The sequence below is a fragment of the Anneissia japonica genome, unplaced genomic scaffold (assembly GCF_011630105.1).
Source record: "Anneissia japonica isolate Jap-2015-1 unplaced genomic scaffold, ASM1163010v1 scaffold699_len907043_cov185, whole genome shotgun sequence".
Taxonomy (NCBI): domain Eukaryota; kingdom Metazoa; phylum Echinodermata; class Crinoidea; order Comatulida; family Comatulidae; genus Anneissia; species Anneissia japonica.
In genome coordinates this window covers 625,943-649,170 of record NW_022722982.1, presented here as the reverse complement: position 1 = coordinate 649,170, position 23,228 = coordinate 625,943, and the positions used below count along the sequence as shown (strand labels likewise).

The 23,228-nt window shown below is 33.2% G+C and overlaps 1 protein-coding gene across 3 annotated transcripts in view; it reads right to left on the bottom strand.

Moving 5' to 3' along the window:
- Positions 1-6: 6 nt before the first annotated feature.
- LOC117112053 overlaps positions 7-23,228 on the bottom strand; it is a 35,108-nt gene continuing 11,886 nt past the window's right edge. For 2 of the 3 annotated variants that reach the window (XM_033255108.1, XM_033255107.1), the window contains 8 exons: positions 18,742-18,843; positions 17,979-18,097; positions 16,670-16,843; positions 11,791-11,924; positions 10,662-10,726; positions 9,037-9,226; positions 2,043-2,280; positions 7-601 (listed from right to left, as the gene is read on the bottom strand). In XM_033255108.1, the coding sequence (XP_033110999.1) occupies positions 69-601; positions 2,043-2,280; positions 9,037-9,226; positions 10,662-10,726; positions 11,791-11,924; positions 16,670-16,843; positions 17,979-18,097; positions 18,742-18,843 (1,555 nt within the window). In that variant the 3' untranslated portion in view covers positions 7-68. The remainder of the gene's footprint in view (positions 602-2,042; positions 2,281-9,036; positions 9,227-10,661; positions 10,727-11,790; positions 11,925-16,669; positions 16,844-17,978; positions 18,098-18,741; positions 18,844-23,228) is intronic. The other variant, XM_033255109.1, reaches the window with a different exon arrangement.

Sequence of the window (23,228 nt, the reverse complement as noted above, 5' to 3'; positions counted from 1 at the left end):
ATATACACACATATATTATAATAGACATAAAAAGATGATAGATTATATCTCATTGTAGGCTTCCAAGATCAAGGGACGGAAAACCCAACCGAATGTGAACTAGCTGGAAAAAAGTGATTGTGATGTTGACTACTTGGTATTTCTTTTTTTGCATTTATCGCTAAGCTATATTTCAATTTTCCATAAGAATAAGCATCTGTTTCGAGTAGATGTCCATTGTTTTGATATAAATTATACGAACCTGAGCTAGAAAAGAACAAATCACCAGTAGTTGACTTTAAAAACTGACGCTGCATGACATTACTTCCGTTTGGTAAGTTTGCAGGCTGCACAGTTTTACTATTGTTTGAAGAATTTTTAACATTTTGCTGCCTTTGCACCAAATGTGCATAGCTTGATGAGTCATAAGAACATGCTAGGCCACTTATATTGGCAAAACCTTCAATGGGTATTTCATGTAGGGATTCAGCTGAGTCAGAGTTATAATCAAATGCTGGTCCTGCTGCTGTAATACTGATGTTGCTTCCTTGGATAAGCCTAGAAGTCAGGCCAGCCATCAAGTATGGATCCATTTGAACAGCAGGTGATCTCCTCCCAGGGTCTGGAAGAATAAATGCCAAATATTTTGTAATGAATACAATGAAATAGATGAAACTTTTCATACCAAGCAACATACATATACTGTATATACGTTGCAGGTAAAAAAATCATAGTAAATAAACTTCAAATTAGGTTTGCTCTGTAGCACTGAAAACACAATGAATGAACAAACACGTAAATAATAATATACAGTTACTTGAATAGGAACATGAAATTGTATAATTGCTTTAAGCATAGAACTTAAAAGAGAATCACTTAAATTCGACATTTCCTTATAAAGTTACAAGCATTGAAACCACAGGTGGGCGAAGTGCGGCCTGCAAGTGATTATTTTGCGGCGGCCCGCGAAAATGAATGAAAACCCTATGTGTGCGGCCCGATAAGCAACATTGCCTAGAAAACGCCTTGTTTTTAACGGCCGGACAATGATCATCTGTAAAAAGTAATATTAAAACTGAGAATAAAGTGGTGTAAAAGCAGTGCTTGAAGATTTTAGAAGCACACTGGAAACATCAAAGTTAGCATTCGGTCCTCGGTGTTAAATCAAAAATTGACTTTGGCCCTCCGACCGATTTTTATGCCCGCCACTGGTTTAAACATACAGCTGTTTAAAACAATATTTGAGAAATCAGCCTTCAAAGTTCATGATTTTAGGAATTTCTTATGCAGAAACCATCACCAAATTGTTAAAAATTGTTGTTTTAACATTGAAAATGGGGAAAATAACAGCATGTCATGATGTATCGATATATACAGGTTAGTTTAGTGCAATAAAATAGATTTCAAAATTTTTGACATTGCAGCATATTTTGACCATTATCTCTGAAACAGGATTTGCAACAAGTGACTGGTTTGTCCTCTGTCTTTGCAACATGTAAGTAAACCCCTATGATGGCACAGCCTAATAATTTAAAGACTTGAAAAACTCAGCTCAGTTCTTTAGATCTGAATTTTCTAGACACCCCGTCATGAGTAACAATAATTCCATAAACAATTTATTTTAAAGCCAGGCTCCGGAGGGAAAAAATGTTTGATATGTTGTACAACTGATTTTTCTAAAACACAAAAAGCATATTTGACGAAAGATTTGGAAGTAGTTAACGAGATACAAATTTTTTAACATTTAAAAACTTGGGGAAAAGGAGTGTATTAACCACCTTCGCCTGGCTTTAACAAAACATGGGCAATGGACAATCCTAAATCGGTTGTCTGAGCATATGCAAGGTAACCTGATGTAAACACCGGTAAATGCATTGGATAATCTAATAGAGCAATGCATTTATAAGTAATTGGTATTTTTCTAGTGTACTTTTTCACTTTTTGTAATCCTTATATTCATAGTGATATTGTTTACAAATTTTCAATTTCTTTTAATCAATTTTTTAAGGTACTATATGTAAATTCACTCACAAATTTAGTTAAATTAATTGTTCAATTCTTACCTCCTAGCTGTAATAAACTACGGCTGTGACGTTGCCTCACAGCAGCATTGGTTGGGAACCTATGTACTATATGTTGCTCTAAATAGGTTTCTGGTAAACTCTGCGACAGGCCTAGTGGGCAAACATAATGTTGCTCCACCAAAACATTTTGCTGTGGTGGTAGGAGCTCTTGAGATTGGTTCAACATCTCTGAGTCAAATTTCTGAGGTAGCATGCTATTATTCCAAGATAACTTGCTCTGTGAATGATCAAGATATGACTCATTATTGATAGGTATCTGCAGTAATGTGATAAGAAACAAACCATAAAAAATACACACTAAAGTTGATATTATAACTGTGAATTCTATATTATTATTACTGATATTATTATCATTATAATAATGATAACTATTACAATAAAAAATAACAGCAAAAATCCAAAATCTAAAATTAATTTTTTGATAATTAAATTAAATACAAATTAATATGTATAACTATCTTTTTTAACGTTACATAACTGGAAAGACTGAATCTCATCAATTGTACTCATATAAATGTTAATTTCATAATTAGAGGGTTTGTAGTAATGCACTTGTAATACCTATCCCACATAATTACTGTACTTACACTCTCACACATTGTAATAAAACTGTTACATTTTCTAATAAAACTTTTCCACTTCCAATAATAAACATTACTATCGCTGTTTTGGGTGTGTTTCTACTGAAAATCAAGATAGATGCAGTTGTCTTATCATTAGTTGACTATCAGACTACCAAGATTACTGTTTTTTCTGTAATGTTTTATTATACTGTTGTTCTTGTTTTAGCTTGCCTTTTTGATGATACCTTGAATGCAATTTAAAATAATTCTATTGACGTTTATTATAATTTGTTTTGAACGTTTACACTTAAAATTTAGTCATATATTTAGATATTTGACTGTTTTTTTGTGTGTATAGTAATTTATTGTTCACTATGTTTTATATTATTCCATTCTGTAAGTGGCAGGCTCCCCGCTGTTGGATGTGAAATGAAATAAAATAAATAAAAGCTTTTAACAATATTTTTGCGCTATACTAACAATGATTTTTTCATGATAAAATCACTGACATCCAAAAGCAGCTGGAACAGGAAATTAATTTTTCTTCACTGGTTTTTCCTACTGAGCAACCTGTTTCTAACCTTAGTGAGTGGGACTCAGTAACCTCTGAAGATGTCATTAAGGCTTCACAAACTAAATCATGTGAGCTTGAGCCTATTCTCACCTTTCTTCTGAAAGGTCACTGTAACAAGCTCTTATCTTCAATTACGCATTTAGTCAACGAGTCTCTCACATCCGGTGTTTTTCCTTCTGATAACAAAAAACCTAACCTAAATCCTGACATTTTGTCCAACTACAGGCCAATTTCTAACATTCCCTTCTTATCAAAAATACTTGAGAGGATTGTTTGCACACAACTTCAGTCTATTCTCCAACATCAACACTGTGTGTCAGTCTTCCCATGTTGTGATCCGTAAAATTTGAAAGATTAGGAAATTTTTGGACAACCCAACCACCTCCGTCTAGTTCACGCCTTTATAACTTCAAGGCTGGATTATGGTAATAGCCTCCTTATTGGACTACCAAAGTCTCAAATCTACAAATTGCAGCTCATTCAAAATTCTGCCGCCCGTCTTGTTACTTTGAATAAGCGCTGTGACCATATAACCCCAGTTCTCCATCAGCTTCACTGTTTCCCCATCGAAAAAACAGATCATATATAAAGTTCTTCTCTTAACTTACAAATCTCAGAACAATCTTGCTCCAGAGTATGTGACTGAACTTCTTGATCAGTACATCCCTACACCCTCTCTCTGTTCATCCACACTAAATCGTCTTAAAGTCAAGAAAACTAAAACCACTACATATGGCTCCCGAGCCTTTTCTTCCATTGCAGCCACTTTGTGGAATGCCCTCCCCGAGCACATTAAAAATTCTGATTCAATTCTCACATTCAAATCACTGCTAAAAAAAACATCTCTTCACTGAAAGTTTTGAAAGTTGCCTCTAAATTCCTTCTGCCAATTCATTGTTCTTTCTTGTTTTGTTTTGTTTGAATAAAAGGTAAGTTAAACTTAAGAAAGGAAAGAAACGATATGGAAGCATGAGAAAGGAAAAGGAAAGAAAAAATAAGGAAACATAAGAAAGATAACAATAAGAATGATAATGAACATAAGAAAGGAAGGGAAGAAATGAATTTGGAATGATAAGAAGGTAAATGGAAAGAAAGATAAGAAGTAAAAGGAAAGGAAAGACAAACTAAGGATGAAAAAGGAAATATCAGGAAACATGAGAAAAGAAAAGAAAGGAAAGATAGACATGGAAACATGAGAAAAGAAAAGAAATGATAAGAAATATAAAAATGAAATATGAAAGACAGATACGAATTATAAGAAAGAGAATAATAGGAAATAATTAATATTATATTTCTTTTTTGGTGCATTTGTTTTGGTTTTTCTTCTCTGTTGTTGTTAATTATTATTATTATTATTATTATTATTATTTTTCTGATTCCTCCTCCTTTTCAACAATTCTACTAGTACTAGGCATAGGCATTGAAGAGAGTGCAGTTTAGCTCGGTTGGCTAAACTATTGGTAGCACTTTGCAACCGAAAAGAAAGGCGCATATAAATGCCCAGTCACAGTAGCCACTGTGTGCTGAACAGTGGAGATCTGTTGGTCCCTGGTTCACTTCTCATCACCACTCTCCTTGTATTTCAGCTGGAGGGCTGAATTCAAGTTACGATAGCACACCATCTTCCGGATGATTCATTTAAGCTGTTGGTCCTGTGTAGATTATGACCCATTTGCATGTTAAAGTACACAGTACACTCTTCGGAAAAGAGTAGGGGATTGTCTCCAGTTGTACTGAATAATCTCCACCTGAGGGACCCTACTGGATATAATTTTTCTTCTGACTTTGTGGGTTATCCTTGGTATTTACACCAAATAAATCCAATTGAGACCTAGCCCACTGGTTAGGTTTGTTTGTTTGTTTAATTTATTTCTCCACACACATGAACATAGGAACATACAAAATAAAAGCTTAATAGTAAAACCAACTAAGAATAAAGTTCATTACAGAATAAGTGTGTGGAAGGAAGCCAAAATAAGTTTAGAATAAAATTTAAGCAGTGGCCACCAGTTAAAAATATATAGAAATATGGTAGCAGTTCGTTAAGTATAATAAGAATGACTGACAGACAGACCAAGAGACTTACCCGCCATACTCCGAGACCAGAGGCTTTTTAAGAGTGTATTTAAGACTTGAGATTAGTTAAGGATTTAAAGGAAGTTTTTAAGGAATTCCATAATTTTGGACTAGTGTAAAATATGGATTTTTTTTATAGAAGAGGGTGTATATTTTTCAAATAAAACGTTACTTTTAGCAAATCTAGTATTATGATTATGTATGTCAGACTGTTGTTTTGGAAATAGATTATAAATATGTGGGGGTAATGTTTCATTTCTAAAGCAATACATAAAAACATAGTTTTGTAATTTATGCAAATCAAATACATTTAGAACATTAAATTTGTAAAATAAAGGTTTGGTATGGGAAATACGAGTTGTCCCTGCACAAATCCTGAGAGCTCGCTTTTGTAATTTAAAAATATAGTCAATAGGGGATGTTTCAGGACTTGTACAGGGACATAGGTGAAGAAATTTATCAACTGTGGCAGCCCATGATGTGTTACAATAACTGATATAAGGTAAGATTAAAGTAAAGTAAAGTATAAAAGAATATTCTGTGGAAAGTAATGTTTTAATTTATTTTATAACACCAATGTTTCTTGATATAATATTTGTAATACTGTTACGATGGGATTGCCAAGAAAATTTGAAGTCTAATGTAATGCCAAGGAATTTTGTTCCGGTTACTTGTTTAATTATGTTGTTATCAATTTTAATAAGAAAGGAATCTCCGTTTTTTATTTTATTTTTAAAAATAATAAAATTAGTTTTACAAATATTAAGAGATAGCATATTCAATTTAAGCCAATTAGATACCTTAGTTAATTCAGTGTTAATAATTGAAAGGAGATCATTTTTATTTTGGTGTGAATACAGAATGTTAGTGTCATCTGCGAAAAGAACAAAGTTTAAAAGAGAAGAGCAGTTTGGGAGATCATTAACATATATTAAAAATAACAAGGGCCCAAGTATGGATCCTTGTGGAACACCACATGTAATATTAGATAAATAAGAGTCGTAAGAATTAAATGTAGTAAACTGTTGTCGGTTGCCAAGATAATTTCTAAATAAATTAAGAGCAAGGCCTTTGACACCACATCGTTCAAGTTTACTCAATAGAATTTCATGGTCAATGGTCAAAAGCCTTGCTTAAATCAAGAAAAATACCGACTGTAAAATCATTATTATTAATTGCTTTAGTAATTTGGTCGTAAAAATAAGAGCAAGATCTGCTGAGTATAATTTTCTAAAACCATATTGGCGATTATAAAGAATATTGTGTTTGATTAAGAAGGTGTATAATCTATTGTAAATTAAGCGCTCCAGAATTTTTGAAAAACATGGTAACAAAGAGATTGGTCTATAATAATTAGTAAATAAATGAGGATAATCTTTTTTAAAAATAGGAACTACCTTGGCAACCTTCAAGTTATCAGGAAAAATTCCTTTGGCAAAACATTGGTTGAAAATATAACATAAGGGCTTCGTAATTAAATTAGAAATGAATTTAACGACTTTGTTAGATATTTCATCACAACCTTATTTTTTTCTTTTAGTACTTTAATAATATTTATGATTTCCTTTTCAAAGGGTGGTGTGAGAAAAAATGAGTCTTTAAGAGGTGGATTAAGATATGACGTAAAGTGCTGGTTAGTAGGTTTGTTAATTTTCTCTGTGAGATTTGATCCAATGTTTATAAAATAATCATTTAATTTATTTGCTATCAAATCAGTATCAGTAAGGATCAGTAATTTTAGAATTTTCGTGCTGAAAAAAAGATGGAAAATGTTTTTTTGTGTTGCGTCCTAAGACAGAGTTAATTGTTTGCCAAGTCTTTTGAATATTGTTTTTATAGGAATTAAGTTAATCATTATAATGTTTTTTCCTTGAAATTTTTAATAAATGCATCAACTTATTGCTATATATTATATACTTGTATTTATCAGATTCTTTTTTTGATTTAAGGTATTTCTTATAAAGATTATTTCTTTTATCAATTGACGTATTAATGATACCAGTTGTTATCCATGGCTTATTCTCTCTACGAATATTTCTTTTACGTTGGGTTGTTTTGATATGAGTGTCATGTACTTTAGAAAATAATGCAAATGAGCAATTAGCATATTCACACACGTACCAACAATAGGCTCCATCTTCTAATTACCATTTTGCATTCTGCCAAGTTCGAAACTAATCAGACTTACCAATCTTTAATTATCATGGTGTTATCGCACTTAGTAATAATGTCCACTCTACCATACCAAAATATTATTCTTTAAAAGTTTTTGATGTTTATATATAAAAAGAAAGTATTTTTATTTTAATTTTCTTCAAATTAACCCATGACATTTGTATGACATGCCTATGTCAGATGATCATTTCTACAAAGTTTGATGTCAATCCAACTAGAAAAATAAGAAATTTGAAAAAAAAAAAAAGTGCAACAGGATTTACAACAAAGTGTGACAGGCTACGGTCACACTAGAGTTTCAAGCCTGGCTTGACTCACCGCGGGTGAGATTTTCGTAATGTGACCGCACCTGGATCAACTCGCGCCTGGCGTGACCTCGGTCTCAATCTACCTATCTCGATCCCGGCTCAGCACCCAGATTGACCTTGGATTGCCCTGGTGTGACCAGGATTGACATTTCCTCGTCGGCTGTCGACCAATCACAGGCGATGACGCCGTTGCGTTTAGAAGTTCTTGAATAAAAAACCTGCAAGTTCTTCATGTGTGTATTATAATAAGACGCAATCATCCGTTGTCATTTATAAATGCACTTATCAATCCGAAAACTGGCATCGCCATTACATCCGAGCCTAGGCCTAGATCATCCACATGTCCATTATCATAGGTCTATGATCTACATCGATTCTCCTAACCTGCAACGGTAGTAAATGCAATTAACGAAGTTGGGTGCATGTGTTTGTATTCGATTCCAAGGAAGTAAAGATCGACCGCAAGAATGTTTCGCACGTGGGGCCGGTATTTTGATTGTGGCGGCGCTCTAACTTCCTGTTTTTCGACTTTCCTAATTTGGAGGTCAATCCAAATAAATTCAGGTAGTGTGACCGACCCAGAATTTCGTGCCTGGCTTGAAATCTCACCCGCAGTGAGTCAAGCCAGGCTTGAGACTCTAGTGTGACCGTAGCCATTGGGACCCATTACAAAGTGTAACAATTTTATTACAAGTGCAATAGTACAGGGTTCTAAAGAAGCTATAGAATTTTGGGCTAGAGGAAATTATTTTTTGTTCTTAATAAAAGAAAAAACAAACAATTTTGATAATGAATTTTACAACTCTACTTATGTATCAATTCAAGTTATCAACTAGACATAAATATTGCATTTTTAAACTAAAATCAATATTAAATTCTAAAAGAGAAATTAAGACACTTTTTATTCAATATTAGTGATGTACCCTGTAATTGTTCTCAATGATCATCATCCTTTTCACAAAGATAGACAACATAACAACAAGGTGCTGTTGTTGTACTGTTACTATCATAAGTCACATGACATCACCATCATCATTGCTTCTGTTATTTGAATATCACCACAACTTTATGTACCACGTAAGCCAAGATCAACACAGAGTTGGTCTTCCCTGAGGCCGTGCACATAAATACAAAAAATACTATACGATATTTACAATACAGTATAATACAATATATAAAAAGATAAAAATATTTCGGACAGTAAACATGAATGAATAATTGAAGTTGCATTATGAACAGCAATAAATAGTAATAAATTTCAGGAAATAAAATCTAACTTGATCTTTCTTCTTTTGTTCCACTGATTTACTATTCCTTGTACTGCTATGGGTACTGGTAAATCTTCCACTGTTCACTGTCTTGCATTCATGTTTGTTGCTTTGTGTTTCATCTGTACCTTCTTGTCTTGTGTTCTTTACAACATCATTGTTGTGATGGACTACTGCTCTACTGGTGCTTGGAAGGCTGCTATGTGAGGTAAGTTAATAATCATTACTACCACTTAAATTCAAATTCATAAATATAGACTAAGAAGAAGACCTAGGAGAAATATAACTAGTAGGAGTAGCAAAAAGTATAGAATTGCAAGAGGTCTGACTGCCTTCATTTTGTATGCACGCAATGAAACGTTAACAAAAGTATTACCACGAGATTGGTGGCGGCCTATTAGAATTTAAATAAAGTTCGCTAAAAACTTATCTTTTCAAGGACACGCCCCTTCGTGGTAGTACTTTTTGAAATAGAATTATGTCCTATCATGAAAGCTATAATGCAGCATTCACTCTGTTGTGTTTTTAGATACCACATCACATATCAAAAACATAAATCAATATATTTTGATTAGCCAAACTTGATTAATTAATTACAAATTATTACAATTCACTTAAATATTCCAAACATGCATGTTCTGAACAATTTGAGACCAAAATTAGGTCTCTAAGACTGATGGTTATGGAGACAAGGATACTGTATATAAGGTACCTAGTGTCAAAGGTCAGAAATGTCATTTCCGGTCACTATTAGACAAAACATTACATTACAGCAAATAGAAGATGACCCAATAAAGGTTGAAATGTTGAATCATGACCTCCCTCTCTCTATTCGGAGTAAGTTTGTTCCATGTTATAGAAACATGTATGTTACGAACAATTTGAGACCAAACTAAGTCTCTACGATTTTCCGTTGCCAAGATATATGAATCTAGTCATTTAGTAGATGGCCATTTTGAATTCAAAATGGCAGCCATAGCAGGCTTCATAAACTTGGCACACAACTTTTTTTTTAATCTACAAAAATATTTTTTGCCAATTTCATATTTTGATAATTAAATGCACAACTTGGCCATTTTATGGCAATTTTTAGCTGCTCTACTACAGAAAATGGAAGATGCAAATTAAATATAAAAACATTAGCTTTAAATTATTATTTAAAATAACATCCACTTTCAATAAACGTCCCCCTCAAATAAACTCCCCTCTAGATCCTCATTTGGAATAAACACCTCTCTCAAACAAATGCCGCAGAGCGTTTACTTTGTCCTTGAATAAACGCTCCCACTAAATGACAAATATAATGGAAGCAACATCATTCTCAACACAATATGTTAATGTTCTACTCCAGTAGTACATTTTTTCTAACCCGGTTGGGATCAATAAGTGTTTATAATCATGCAACAACACATTGTGATGGCAATTATGTGTTGTATTTCTACATTTACAGTGAAATTAAGGAGCATCTATTCGAGTATATTCATTTACACAAAAAAAAAAAAATGAACGCCTCCCACAAAAAAATCGCCTCCCTTGAATTAAAACAAACCCCACCCCTGCAAAACCCTTCTCAACAATAAAATATTATAATTTAATAAGTTTACACATTTGACACAATAAACATTTTTACTCACTCATGCTTATTCTGAAGTGCCAACTCCTCTTCTCCATCAATGTACATGGGTGTAACTTTATTATTCTAAAAGACATAAACAACAATACTGACACAATATCACTGCGCCACTAACATTATAATCATCACTAACACTATAATAAAAATTGTTATTGCTATTATTATACTGGTTTTATTTTGTTAAGAAGTAGTGAATATTTTGGGTTTATTTTGTTACCATCTTGCTTTTGTTTTAATTGTTTGGTTTTACTATACTATTAGTTTATACGAGGTTAAAACAATAATGGTCGACTTATAGAGCGCATACAGTACTATAGTGTACAGCTGTGATAAATGAGACGAACAATTGCTCATAATGATTTTCAAATGTTTAAATGGTCATGCTCCATCATATTTATTGAAAATTTTGCTTTTAATTATGGTTTGCATATACGCATTGTACTCGCAATAAAATAAAAAATACACTTATTGAATACACCTGGAATAATATGCAATTTAAAAGAACTTTTAAATTATGGAATAAACTCCAGGATCATACTAAGACCAACTTTAAATCTATAACACTTTCAAATTTTAAGCATTCTATTTTAAATCCTCAATAATACCATCTTAATTTAACCTGATTTTCTCTACCTTGCATATCCATATTTATTATTCATATATTTTATTTCCTTAAGTTTCTTACAATGCTTCTTTTAAATCTATTTGTTAATCTGTAGTTAAGTTTTTGTTCTTTTTTGGTTACAATGTGTATATATCTGCTTTTTTTGCAGTTAAGAATTGAACCACTTTGGAAATCAGTACTATGTATATTCAGTATATAGAAAGAATAAATAAATAAATAAAAAATGCACTATCAAACTGATGAGTGCCAAAGTGTATGTTGAAATAAATAAAACTTTAAAAAATAACATCATCATCATAATTTTAATAGTACCATTATCATTATCTTAATTTTTTTTTCTTGCTCAAATCACTACTTTGTTCACATATTTCCAACCTTACAACTGTACTATGGATATTGGCTGTAGTAATTGTTATTTTCATCATTAATGTAGCGTTTAAAGTCAAAGATCACTAAAATATTTATACTAATCATTGCTTATGTTGTGCTTTCAATTTACTCTTACTTTTTTCCCCTTTCTTTCACAACATTTTTTTTCCTCTTGAACATCATGGCTCTGTGATTCTGAATCCATTTTTCTTTTCATCTCAAGCTCGCGTTTAAGCACAATATATTCATAAGTACTCAGATTTCTGTAAACTAAAAGTAGAAAAAACAGATTAAACAGAAGTTAAATTTGCTATGTTAGTGACTTCATCTGTAGTCAAGAAGTGGTTAGGACGACTCCGAAACCCAGTGTACCAAACGCTAGATTACCAAGTCCATTTTTCCAAAAGCAAATACAGATTAACTTTATTTGATCCTTTTCACAGGAAATTACATGATCTTAATGATTCTCAAAAACATGATACAAATAATTTTTTTTAATTTTTAAATAACATAAAATAATAAAGTATTTTAACATAGATACTCTTGGCATGAGTTCGGTTGTGTCCACTTGCGCATTTCTCAACAAACAAACAACATTTTTGCATTCTCATTAGTGACTTTAGCTGTAGTCAAAAAGTGGTTAGGACGACTCCGAAACCCAGTGTACCAAATGCCAGATTGCCAAGTCCATTTTGCCAAAAGCAATACAGATTAACTTTATTTGATCCTTTTCACAGGAAATTACATGGTCCTAATGATTCTCAAAAACATGATACAAATATTTTTTTAAATTTTTAAATAACATAAAATTATAATTAAAAGTGTCCCTTAATAGGGGTTTTACTGTAAACAGAGAATTCCAATGGTCTAAGAAAATGACAAAAGGTGAATCAAGGACCTAGCAACAAACTTATATTATGAGCGAGTCAAATGGCTGAGCAGTTAAGGCAGGGCACCACAACCTGCAGCCATAATATCAGCACTGGTTCGAACGACATACTCGTCTGTGGTTCTGAAAAAAGTATTCTCAGATATGGACTATAAACCGTATGCCCAGTGTACACAATTAATAATAATAAGGTAAGAACTTATATAGCGCCATTTAAAAAACCGAAGTAATTATCAGTGGCGCTTCATGTTATTGTTGGAATAAGTGCGTTTTGAGTGATTTTTTAAATAAAGCAATTGATGTTGATTTTTTAATGTGAAGTGGTAGTGCGTTCCAGAGTGTGGCTGCAGCAAATGAAAAGGATCTGTGTCCGAAGGTCTTAGTGTTGGTGCGAGGAACAGAAATTAAATTGAGATCAGATCAATTGGCTCATGTGCACTTTGGAGAACCCAGTACATCTTTCGAGACCATGTTACCCTGTGCTTACAGACCATTAGGTAATTTTGCAGGATGTACCTACGTACTAACGTAAACATAAATTACTGAAATGCATATATGCAAAGCCAAAATTGTTCAAAAATTAAAAATAATAATAACTAGATTTGAACTCGTCACTGAGGACAAGTTTGGTGATCCACCGCACTTCTACCCTCAGGAAGCACGAGCGGTGCAGATTGAAAAGTTCAAAAATTCTCAAAATGGCCTAAAATACATATATGCTCTAGTTTCTTTTTTCTGTGTAATTCTAAACATTTGAAAAGATCTATGCTTGCGTATGCCGACATCTTGACGCCTGTGCGTATGTTAATGGCACAAAAAGTTTACTCCTGATTTGAATACAGTGTCAGGAACTCAAAATATGTAACAAAACGTAATTTCCAGCCTCAGTAAGTGCTGTTTGCGTGGAAATAATTGTACGCCGCGTAAATTATGGAAAGTTTTGGAATGCTCAAAATGACAAATTTGAAGAAAGAGAGATGAGAGGGCTCAAAAAATCATTCTTTTTGACCATGATGATGGAAAATAAAGGGATAACATCCATCAAGAGAGGATCCATCAAGAATAAGCAAGATACGTTCAAACGAGTATAACAATAATGACGTTATAAATAAAAATTCATTTAAAAAAAAATTCAGATGGCAATATGAGGACGTCACAATGTCATCATATTGCATTGCATACAATCAGCCATAATGATCTATAAAATCATATCTACAACTCATGTGCTTTCAGAATATGTAATAAAAATTGGGGGTCCCCTTTCATCCTAAGGAGCTATAACTGATTAAAAATAGGCATGATTTTGAAGCATATTTTAATTTTGATGTACACGTACGCGCACGTTAAGACGCGCGCCCAGAAAATTAAGATACATGACATTCAATTTTGACCTGAAATTTATGTCTACTTAATATAATACAGAAATGATGACTGTTTAAGAGGATATGGGGTCATCAAATTTTTGAAGAAAAAAAGGTGAGGGGGGTCAGAAAAAGCATTTATTTTGACCATGATGTCGTCATCACAATGTAAAAGTCACATATATGAAAGAGAATTGTCTTAGCTACAACATACTCAAGTTGAGATAGGATCGATCAAGGATAAGCGAGATACGCTAAAATGCGTATATTAAAAAATGACGTCATAGATAAAATTCAGTTTCTTTGGATTCAGATGGCAATATGGTGACGTCACAATGTCCGATCAACCATTATGATCTATAAAATTATATTTACAACGCATGTGCTTTCAGAATATGTAATAAAAAAAAGGGGTCACCATTCATCCTAAGGAGCTGTAACTGTTCAAAATTAAGACTTATTTTAGTATAATTTCACTGTACAGTATATCGGCACAAACGCGCACAAAGATCACTAGGTTTGATGTCAGGAACCCAAAATATGTGAAAAAACGTAATGTCTAGCTTCCGTACGTGCTGAAAAATTTAAAAAAAATTTTGAAATGCTCAAAATGGCATGAAACGTTCTCTAATTTAGTCAAAAGGGGATTTTGAAATGTTGACGCACAAGTATGCGTGTGTTATGAGGCGAATGCAAAATATTTTGGTACGTGACATTTAACCTTGACCTGAAGTTGAATTATATTTAGTGGGCACAAACTTCAAGGTTAAATTTTATGCACCTTATTTTTTGTGTTCGCGTCATAACGTGCACGTATTCGTGCGTCAAAATTTATGTATGCTTAAAATCATGAATATTTCTAATCAGTTATAGCTCCATAGGATTAAAGGTGACCCCCCCAATTTTTATTACATACTGTATTTTGAAAGCACATGAGTTGTAGATATGATTTTGTAGATCATTATGGCTGATCGGACATGACGTCATCATATTTCCATCTGAATTTCTAAAAAACTGAATTTTTATATATGATAAATATTATGAATGATAATAAATCCCTCACCAACAGGCATTTGTCAAAGAGAGTTGATATCATACATACTGTATATCTCATATCAGGATTCAACATTTTGTGACATTATCATGACATGCGTGTACGCATGAGTAAATTTAAAATGCTTTAAAATGCTCCAAATTACTCGTTTTTAAAGAACTGAATTAGCGTAATGTATACTTTAGGCCATTTTCAGCAAAAATTGTTCAATCTGCACCGCGCACACTTCCTGAGGGTCGAAGTGTGGTAGATCACCTAACTCGTCCTCAGTGACGAGTTCAAATCTAGTTATTATTATTTATTATTATTATTATTATTATTATTATTATTATTATTATTATTATTGTTATTTACCACTTCAAATTGGTAACATAGTTAATAGACAAATCCATACATTCTTTGAAGCCTGTAGTGAAGGATAATGTTGCAGCTTTGACAAATAAATGAACAAGGTGAAATTCATTGCTCTTTCTTGATGGGGAAAGCCCGAGTTGCTCAAATTAAGAAAGTAACAATACCTAGGATGGAGCTCACAGCGGCAACAATGTCAGTTCGTATCGGTGCGCTTATACTGCAAGATTTTGATCTACAATTTCACAAGGCCTTCTACTGGGCTGATAGTACAGCAGTATACATTTTCAAGTTTCATATGTTTGTGTTGAATAGAGTAAATGTAAGAGATACAACTAGTAAAGACCAATGGAAATTTGTTGTGACTGATCAAAACCCGACAGATGCTGCATCTAGGGGTGCAAATTCAACTCAATTCCTCACTAATTTGTTATGGCTACAAGGACAAAGATTCTCGTGGATGAATAAAGGAGAATGGCCGCAGCAGATTGTACATGTATAAATCCTGAAGATGAAAAGCCAAGTAATAGCCCTCAAACAATCAACACCGCTCAGGTCACATGTATTTGGTGTGAATTTAGTCTTCAAATATCCGTAGTAAATAACATATTTCTTTAACACTTAATAACTTTGCCTTGAGTGCAAAATATGGGTTGCTTAAATTACAGGTCAGCTAACAACAGCTATGGAATTTCAAACCAGAAAGGAGTGAATATTTATGGGTCACGTTTTCTTGGTTTTCACATTAAATTATCAGTAATCTATAAAAGTCTTGAGTTGTCAAGGGGAAATATAACCAAAGGACCTGATGGAAAAATCATTATCCAGACGTTAGACAATATGTAGACATATTTACGTATGGGTCTACACCTAATGATAAATTTCTGAAGTATTTTTGTGTATTTCCAAACATCTGTGTTATTGTTTGCCAATTTTATTAATTTTTATTAATTTTATCCTGAAATTGTAAACCCTATATGATATAATGTGTAATCAAAAAATATTAAAAACTTGTAGAAATGCTTTGCTTCAATTACAGGCACACAAGAAAATGCTACAACCTATTGTCAAATTGCAGTATGTTTTCACACTCGGATGCTACAGTAGTAGCAGAAGGCCCCGTTACAGTGGTGGCACCAGTGGGGGCCCCGTAGGGGAAACACGGCTTCCTCATCGGGGAGTAAAACCGCAGTTTAAGTCAGGGAGAAAAAAAATGACATATATTTCTACATATTAGTAAGCTCTATCTACAAAATCGATTAAATAAGCCTTTGAAATCCCTAAATTGTCATATTTTGGGGGCTTCCCAGCCCAGTTATCAAAACCAAAAGGTCACTTTTTGAAATAGCTGTCGACTTACTAAGGTAGATATGGAAGCCCAGAAGATGGCCGAGTAGACAGACGGTGAGTAGTAGTAAAAGCACCATGATGCAGATGACAGCAAAGAATACTGGCCCTGAAACTGGTCTGAATACATTTAACTCATCATGGTAGTCTGTAGACCCAGCAGTGGAAGACATTGATGCACTGTTTTCTGTATAGATTCAGAAACAAAATAAATCTAATAATAATATTTGTAGTTAACTATTTGATACAATAACTACAATTGTTTATTACTGAGAACATTGAAACAATTAACATATGAGAAATATTATCTTTTTCATTCTTAAGTAATATTCACCATATTGATCAATAACAGCATCTAAATAAATATATATAACAGGTACTATAATTACGTCTTGATGTCTTGACAGTTGATAAATATATACAGAAAGCAAAAAGGTAGTGTTGTCGAATATCATCAGGGGTGGCGTCAGGAACTTCACGATGAGGGTTCCAAGCTCCCAAAGAAAGCAGTCTAAACCCAAGCATTGAGAGTGAATTGCCGGAGAGCCTAGCATGCAAGTTAAGAGTTCACATGTCGGTGGTTTTAGTCCCCCTGCTGGGGCATACTAAACCCCCTGTCGGAGGTACCAGCTCCCTGTTGGGGAAGAGCTGGCGCTACCACTGCAACCCGTTTTTAATCTCTAAAATTTGATAGCTTAGTAAGGCGCTCGAGATTTGATTTTTCCCTGAGAGGGGATCCAAGCTAGCGCCGCTCCTGAATATCATCGAGTCAGTAAAATACACTTGACATAACAGGTACTATTATTATATTATTCTATTAATACTATATTTCAAATTCAATGATAATATAGTATATTTACAGTATCATCACATGATCAATAATTAAGATCTATTACTAAATGCAATTAAACTTTAAAATGAATATGAATATGAATGAATATACCATTGCGCGTTTGCCGATTTCTGCTTATCTTGTTGTCAAGTAGGTTACGTAACGGTGAGATAATTACGATCGCGGCGAGGAGGTCTGTACCTTTGATCTTCGCTCGATGTTACTCCTTCTGTTCTATTTTCTCTATGGTAAAATACACTTGACATAACAGGTACTATTATTATATTATTCTATTAATACTATATTTCAAATTCAATGATAATATAGTATATTTACAGTATCATCACATGATCAATAATTAAGATCTATTACTAAATGCAATTAAACTTTAAAATGAATATGAATATGAATGAATATACCATATTTCAACAAGTTATTAGCTTTCAATTAAAATTTATAAAGTAAATAAAAAAGCTGTGCTTTAATTTACCTAGAAGGTATGGGTGTAGAAGCATAGGATTGACCCAGTATGCAATAGCAATGTAGAAACAGATGCACAATACTATGAAACAGGTTACAAATGCAGATGTAAGGCACATGATGAATAACCTAAGAGGAAAACAAATAACATGTCAATACTTATTTTTATACAAAGTGTCACTAGATGTTTAAAAAACTAACTAAATAAATTGTTATAGGTTCCAGGAGCTTTGCGCCGCTTTGAGGACATCTGAGCATCCCCTGACCATGCTCACATACGCTCTCATTGGAGACATAGGCCTACATTAGGATGGGTTTAGACATAGATATAGAGAGGCTATCTACTAAAATTCACCCAAGTTCCAAATTTCATGAAAAAAAAAATTAAAAACCCAACCAAAAACATTTATGGAAACTTAATAACCATGACTTTTTTTTCTTCTATCCCATTTTCCTGTGTTTTTGCACAGAATTTTTTCTGTCCTCCACTTAGATCATTTTTATGTGCTTGGTCATTTTTATGTGCTTGGATCTTCTTCAGATCATATTAGAGATACATATTTCAAAATGGCAGCATTCTAAATATTTTTAATACAGTATTAATAAATGGCTAATTAAACTTATATGTTAACATAATTTGCCTTTAAAGCATTTAAAATTAATACAACTGGGTTTATAAATGCAAAATTTCCATAAAATGCTAAACAATTTTCGCCCTCAACCTACGAAATTACACAAGGTATATGAACTAAACAAAAACAAAACCTACTTACTTATAGTTTCGTTCACCGACACAGTTATTTAACCACTTGCAGTGATGATCAAAATCTGACACACATTTGTTACAAGCTGAACAATGCTTAGATTTAAGGCCTCTACAAAAAGTAAGATTTAAAAAGTCTTTGTCATCAGCTATTCCTGCAACCACAGAAAATTCTTTGATTATTTCCCATTTTTCAAAACTTGATTTTTATCCAAAACTCAGTCCAAGCAAAATTATGCTTAGTAAAATTTTTAAAAAATATAAAATTCTATATACTAACTTATAATAACCTTCTACTAATTAACCAATTAGGAGGAGTATTTCAACAAACGCGAGACAGAGGTGATAAAAATAGATTTCCTTGTAGGGTAGCTGCAAATTTGATGGTTACTGTAATCTGAAACACACTAAAACAACTGCAGTGTGGAAGTGTGGCAGTTTTTATAATATAAAACATATTGAATACCTACTGTAACATAAAACATAACATATTGAACTTACAGTATAATTAAATCATTTAATGTGGAGTGTCTTGAGAAAGAGTCATGTTGTATGCTAGGTCAATTTTATATCAAGAAAAACGTACTGTATTTTGCGGACTTTCCACAAAGACTATCCAAATGAAACAGTCGAACTGTTGTATTATGCAGCAATAACCTGTATTTCAATTGCTATACCAAATGACACTACATAGCAATGAACCACCGATCAGAGCCAATATAACTCCCAGTTCAGTAGTAAGTTGTTTGAAACTATCCCGTAAATAATATATTATTATTACAAAAAAAAACATCCTTGCTGTGTTAATTTTCATGCGGATCTTGGCCTATCGTGCAATATTGGAATTTTGGATGGATGTAGTGTCAGTTTTTAATGCATATATCAAGGAATTTTAATGTTTGTATCGATTTCAATCTTATCAATCTTGCTAGGCCTGGAACAACGAAAAACAATTGCAAATCGCCAGCCAATCGGAGCCCCATTTCACCGGTCTACATGCCCTTGGTGAATTCACCTTGGCCTACAAGAATTTTATCCAGATTTTTCTGGATCCATTTTCACACATATGGACATGTATGCTGTGGTCTAAATTGAAATTTTCATGCTTTTTGTCTTTTTCAAGATATAGAACATTATTTTTTCATCGTGATCTAAGTGTATTTACCGCCACGTCGTTTAGCGGGAATCTTTTGATCACATGATCACTTGCTTTTGTTTACACTCGAAGCCGTAACTAAATACCGACAAACGTTTGTACACTAATATGCAAATGTTCAATCCTGTTGCTCGTACTGTTACATTTTTAATTCTGTTGTCATCATACCAAAATTATGTTCCTCGTAACTTAAAGTTTTCATCCGCATTTGGACACAGTCATTCCATTTCTGGATCAACACCTTTTCGTGCCATTTTGGCTAAAGTACTCTATTTCAATGCTCGAAGCATAGTTAATAAACGTGACCGTCTAGAATTTGTGGTTTCTACTGAAGAACCATCTCTGCTCCTGATCACTAAAACATGGCTTGACTCATCCGTAGATAGTTCCAAGCTTTTTTCCAGATGAGTACAGTGTTTCACAAAGACCAAACCAGCATGGAGGTGGGGTGTTAATTGCAGCAAAACACGATGTTCGTCCATTATCAGCTGAACAATTCCAAGTTGATGGTCTTGAACTTCTTTGGACTGTTGTGCAAAAAAAACACGGAAAGCGCCAACAATTCTTTCTTCTATAAACTTCAGGAATCTTTTGATAAAATTTTAAGATATTCATTTATGTATAAATCTATTATTTTAGCGGGTGATTTTAATATTTCTTATAGTGCAATGTACCTAACAGTCATTTTAATTAACTAAAATGTTCAATAGATACTTTGAACTTAACGCAAATGATCTCTTTTGTCACTAGATCTTACAAGTGTTGGAACGAGAATTGATCCTCTTTATACAAATGAAATCAATATTGTTAAAAATATTTCACCACACCCTGGAATACCAGGTAGTGACCATGATGGTTTTTCTGTTGTACTAACTTTTCTTACTCCAATATTCAAAAATTTCTACTGTTGATTTTATCAACACTTTTTCTAATCTTAACTGGGATGAATGTTTTGTTCCAACAACGTTGATACCTCATGGAAGCATTTCAAAGAAAAATTTCTTGATGCGATTTACAAAGTCGTTCCCACTAGGAGACCAAAAAATGAAAGGAAAACAGCCATTGATTAATTCAGAAATTCTTAAGATTATCTGCAAAAAGAACAGATTAGAAGACAACTTAAATACTTGGTATGTCTATTAAAAATGTTGTAACAATCATAAATATGAAACACGGAAATCTTACCATAACTATATTTATGAACTAGCCAAAAGATGCTCTGATAATCGTAAAGCTTTCTGGGGGTTTGTCCGCCAAGAAGAGAGCCAAGCCTGTGGCAAAAGCTTTTAATATATGAATGCTCAGTTGACGACCCTATTGTTATTGCCAATGATTTTAAAATTTCTTTTCGTCAAATTTTACTGCTGAATACTTTTTAACCTCCAATTTTAATCTTGAAACTTCAAGTAATTATTGTAGGAATCACATTGGCAATGTACTTATCAATTGCTGAATTTCAGACACCCAATTAGCTATGAAGGTCTTCCACCTAGAGGGTTGACCCTTGATCCAACCAAGTGGGACAGCTGAATCTGTCCAAAATCTGTAAACTACACTCGGGAGTTTTAATGCACTGCGAAAAAATACCATTAATCTTGCAGTGAGACTGGAAGAAGCTCAAATCTAGGTAAAGAAACCTTATTTATTGGGCTATACCCTTGCTTTGAAGGTAACAAATGACACCTTAAAGGTGCCATCTCCTCGAGGAATTCATAAATATACTACAGAACCATAACCCTTTTCCTATGCATCTTAAAAGCAATTAAGTTCCAAACCTTTAAAACCTGTCCATGAGTGTGATGTGTAGCACCTAGGAATCGTCCATTTTTTTAATACAATCAAGGCCACTAAACCAATTCTTAAACTTTAACTGTAAGGCATGGGGCACCTCATCATCCCATTGTGCATTTAACACCCTGATATCCTGAAGTGAAATCTTAGCATACATCGTAAAGGGTGTAAGGAAACGCATTGGGTCATATAACCTAGCTAGAAAGCTAAGTACGACTCTCTTAGTTGCTATTAACTGTGCAAAATAGAAATAGGTCTATAATTACAAGGTTCGCATGGATCGCACCTTTGAAAATTGGGCATATCCTAGCATTCTTCCATTTGTTTAGATATTCCCCTGTTGTTAAAGACAAGTTTATTAAATATGTAATGGGTGCCACTATTGAGTCAATGGCCAATGTACAGTACGTAACTTAGCTGGAATTTCATCTGTCCCTGTAGACTTTTTTGTTGATAATGAACCAATATGTTTATGTGTATATTCCATATAGTACAAAATTTATTTTTGAGTCTTCATTTGAAGCTTCACAGTTAATTTCATTAATTTCAACCACAGGGATTTCCATGGCTATTTAGGACCTATGTTGGCCAAAAAATTGTTAAGTGTACTTGCAATTTTGTGAGGATCTGATTCAAGTCCATTCAAGTCAACATATCTTATATTTTTCCACATAGAGAATCTTTAGTGTTTAATTGTTCAGTGAAATATTCCTTTTTACTTTTCTTGATCATCTGATATACTTTATTTTTTAGTTTTCGATATTCATTCCACAATTGAGGAATATTTTCTTTACTGGCTCTTTTTTTTTAACATCACATTCTCTCATTAGTAGTATTAAACTTTCTGTGAGCCAAGGACTATTTTTATTTCGAACACGTTTCTTTTTTAGCGGTGCATGCTTTTCAAAATATTTTTAAAAACTTGTCTTCAAAAAATTTTAGAGCATCATTAACATTTGAATAGGAAGTTATTTCAAACAAATTTACATCCTACACATCAATTTTGAAGTCTTCTTCAAAAAGTTTATTATAATTTCTTTTTATTTTAAATTTGTTTATGTTGAGGCTTCTTTTCTTTACCAATTATGGCATAAATAGCAGAATGATCAATCAGGGTTTTACTATGTTTAGTTATCCTTGTTGTTTCATTTATGATTTGTGTTAGAAAATGGCTGTATGTTATTTCAATTAGTCTGTTTGTATAACAGGTAGAATTTTGCGACAAAGTGTCACAATTTATATCACCGATAATTAATGTTTCTTTGTTAGAGCTTGTCATGAAAACCAGCAATTTTGGTGTCACTAAAGGCATCTTTGGCGTTCCATATTTGTTATTGTAAACTTACTTGGTGCAGATGGATTTACTAATATGCAAATTGGTCTTGGTACGGTTATGTGATGCTAGTGAGGGTTTTGTTTTCAGTGTACTGCAGGTAGGCAGCCGGACATGTGTGTGCCGGTAGTAACCACGGAGGTGGTAAAATTTTAGTCTCAACGGTTGTGGAATCCGTTTGGGAGTTAGCCGAAGCTAACAGTGGCCTTCCTTGGTA